Here is a 2,959-nt window from a genome sequence, read left to right on the forward strand (position 1 = left end):
GCCTCCCAAGTAGCTGGGACCACAGGCGCCCGCCACAACGCTTGGCCATTTTTTGGTTACACCCATCATTGTTTGGCAGGCTGGGGCTGGATTTGAACTTGCTACCTTAGGTGTATGTGGCTGGTGCCTTAGCCACTTGAGCCACAGGTGCCGAGCCAAAAAGAAAGATTTTAAGTGTTAACTTCCTAAGCAGTGCTAAGGGATGATTTTCTTGGTATATAAGCATCTACATATCTGAGGTGTATAAAGTTTTCATTGCCAGTGGAATAAGCAGATCTCGATGGTACAGAAAAACATTAAAAGAGTTTAACTATTATTTTGGAATGAATTTCACTCAATATGTTCCCACATACTTAATAAAATATGTATGTTCTTTATTCCTTTCCTAAATCCCACTGACGTATTCTAATCAACGTATTTAGAAATAGGAATCATTGCTACCCAAATCAACAAAAAGATTCAATATCTGTATTTCATTAAAATGTAACCCCATTTAAAAATTTTGTATTGGATATTAACCCCATGTGTAATCCATCATAAGAATACTTAATGATTAGTTTCTAGGCATGAATTTCAACCTTGTATTTAATTCTTTATGCAAGATTTACTAGTTTTAACACAGTTTCTAGAAATTCTGCTTTTGGAACCTACATTCGGGATCCTCTGAGGATTTCTTCCACAGGTCTTGGCGTTCCAGCACGTGAATGGCTTGTGCTGATCGGGTGAAGGGTACGTGGTGGGGGATTGCGTCTCCTGGCTGACTGCACTGTATATGACATACATGATGTACTAAACTCCATAGCTCGATTTTGCCAATTTCGGGTTGAAAGGATGGTACTGGATCCAGGCCTCATAAGTAGCTTGTCATCAAGATCTCTAGCGGCACAATTAGAAAAACACAATGAAATAAAATAAAGATTATTATGTACAGGAAAACAAGACTCAGGTTAAAAAGCTTTAGACTATGAACTATATTCAGGGGAGGAAAAAGCAAAAATAAAAATTTTTCAATAATCAAGTTTCTAGAAGGTAATCTAGCTCAGACATGAGACTCTGTTCTTTTTTTTTTTTTTTTTTTTTTTTTTTGAGACAGAGCCTCAAGCTGTCCCCCCTGGGTAGAGTGCTGTGGCATTACAGCTCACAGCAACCTCTAACTCCTGGGCTCAAGCGAGTCTCCTGCCTCCGCCTCCCAAGTAGCTGGGACCACAGGCGCCTGCCACAACGCCCGGCTATTTTTTGGTTGCAGCCGTCATTGTTGTTTTGCAGGTCCGGGCTGGGGATTCGAACCCGCCACCTTAGGTGTACGTGGCTGGCGCCTTAGCCAGTTGAGCTATAGGCACCGAGCCGAGACTCTGTTCTTAAAAGGAGGGCACCATTTCAATCATAAAGATTATTTATGGAGATTTGGGAAAGCCAAGCCCCCATCTGCCACCATGGTCCCTTGTTCAGTCACTAGTGGAGGCAAGCCCAAAGGCCACCTACTCTAAAGTGCTTTCTAAAACCTTGCCACTGGGGCTGAGATTCCTATTATATTTGAGGCATTCTTCAGTGCTGAAGGACTGTCACCAAAAGAAAACTGGAAGGCAAATGCTGCTTGAGAGTAGTTGTGGCACCAGCATGGCTCCCACTGCAGAGATTCAAGTGCTGAGCTAGTTGGAGCCTGCAAGAGTTGGGGTGCAGATTTGGGTTCCTTAAAAAACCAGGAGCATGCAAAGGGTCCAGGCCTGTGCTCCCCAGTGCAGTGGGACTACAGTAGCCCTACTGGCATAAACAACTGAGAAACACACCTCTTGTTCATCCTCTGATAGATAATATCAACACCACACCTAAACAGTTTAGTAGCTTTAACACAACTACCCTACAAATTTAGGGTTTGGTTTGTTTTTGTTTTTGTTTTTAAAGCAAATGAGTCCAGAGCTCCTGGGGGAAAAAAAAATGAAGCTGATGAGAGGATGTTTGACTACTGTCCAACATTTAAGAGAGCATTTGCAGAATGAAGTAGAGTAGAAGTGAACAAAGCAACTAAGCTCTGTCACTTCCTCTTGTGCAAGTTTCTCAACCTTTCAGGCCACTTCAGTGCCCTTTAGTGCAAAACATGCCTCAGTATTTGGAGAACTCTGAAGGGAAGATGCCCATCAAGGAATAGGGCTAACCTTTGAGAATTAGAAGGGTATTTCTGGTCTTCCTGCCTGCCTAACCATTCACTTTTCCCTTACACCTTTTTTATTTTTCATGCTCTAATTGCTTTCTAAATACAAAAGGTTTAGACTTTAGCTGCTCTATATGTTCATCTTTATTTTGTTTTGTAAACTCATTCTGGATTCAATAATCACCTCAAGCCAGACAACTTTTAGTCTCCAAAACTGATCTCTCCCACATTTCCAGTCAGATGATCCATCACTGTAAATATACCCCCAAAGAAACTCATCGTTCCCCCCAAAACACCCTTGAGCTTGAAACCTTAGAGCTGACTTTGACTTCTCTATTTCTGTGTAATTTCATCTCTTTTACAATAACTCTTAGAACAGCTCTTTTCCTTTTCCTGTGCTATAGCTTGAGTACAGACCTTTAGCAAGCTTGTGTATGAACTCCTGAACTAGACCCCTTGGCTTTTAGTTCCTCCTGCTTTAATCTATGTTCTATCACTGCCAAATTGATCTTTCAAATTCCTGTATAATGTGTTCCCCAACTGAAATTCATACATAGCTGGTACAAGTGTAAAATGGTACAAATACTTTACAAAATCGTATGAGAGGTCCTCAAAAAGTTAATGGAAAATACATACATAAAAACAGTACATGGATTTCAAAATTTTTTGCACCAAAATAAACTTGTACTAACTTGTTATAACATGTCTGAACAGAATTTAGTTTGAGGCTCTAAGAGATCAGTTTGAAAAGAGCTCCTATCAGGGCAGTGCTTGTGGCTCAAAGGAGTAGGGTGCTGGCCCCATATACTC

General features: G+C 41.0%; 1 protein-coding gene across 2 annotated transcripts in view; it reads right to left on the reverse strand.

The window, feature by feature from the left end:
* FAM149B1 (family with sequence similarity 149 member B1) overlaps positions 1-2,959 on the reverse strand; it is an 84,180-nt gene that overhangs the window by 8,650 nt on the left and 72,571 nt on the right. For both annotated transcript variants that reach the window (XM_012801422.2, XM_023509572.1), the window contains exon 10: positions 652-876. In XM_012801422.2, coding sequence (XP_012656876.1) covers positions 652-876 — 225 coding nt within the window. The remainder of the gene's footprint in view (positions 1-651; positions 877-2,959) is intronic.

Source organism: Otolemur garnettii, unplaced genomic scaffold (assembly GCF_000181295.1).
Source record: "Otolemur garnettii isolate 467f Iridium unplaced genomic scaffold, OtoGar3 scaffold00008, whole genome shotgun sequence".
Lineage (NCBI taxonomy): Eukaryota > Metazoa > Chordata > Mammalia > Primates > Galagidae > Otolemur > Otolemur garnettii.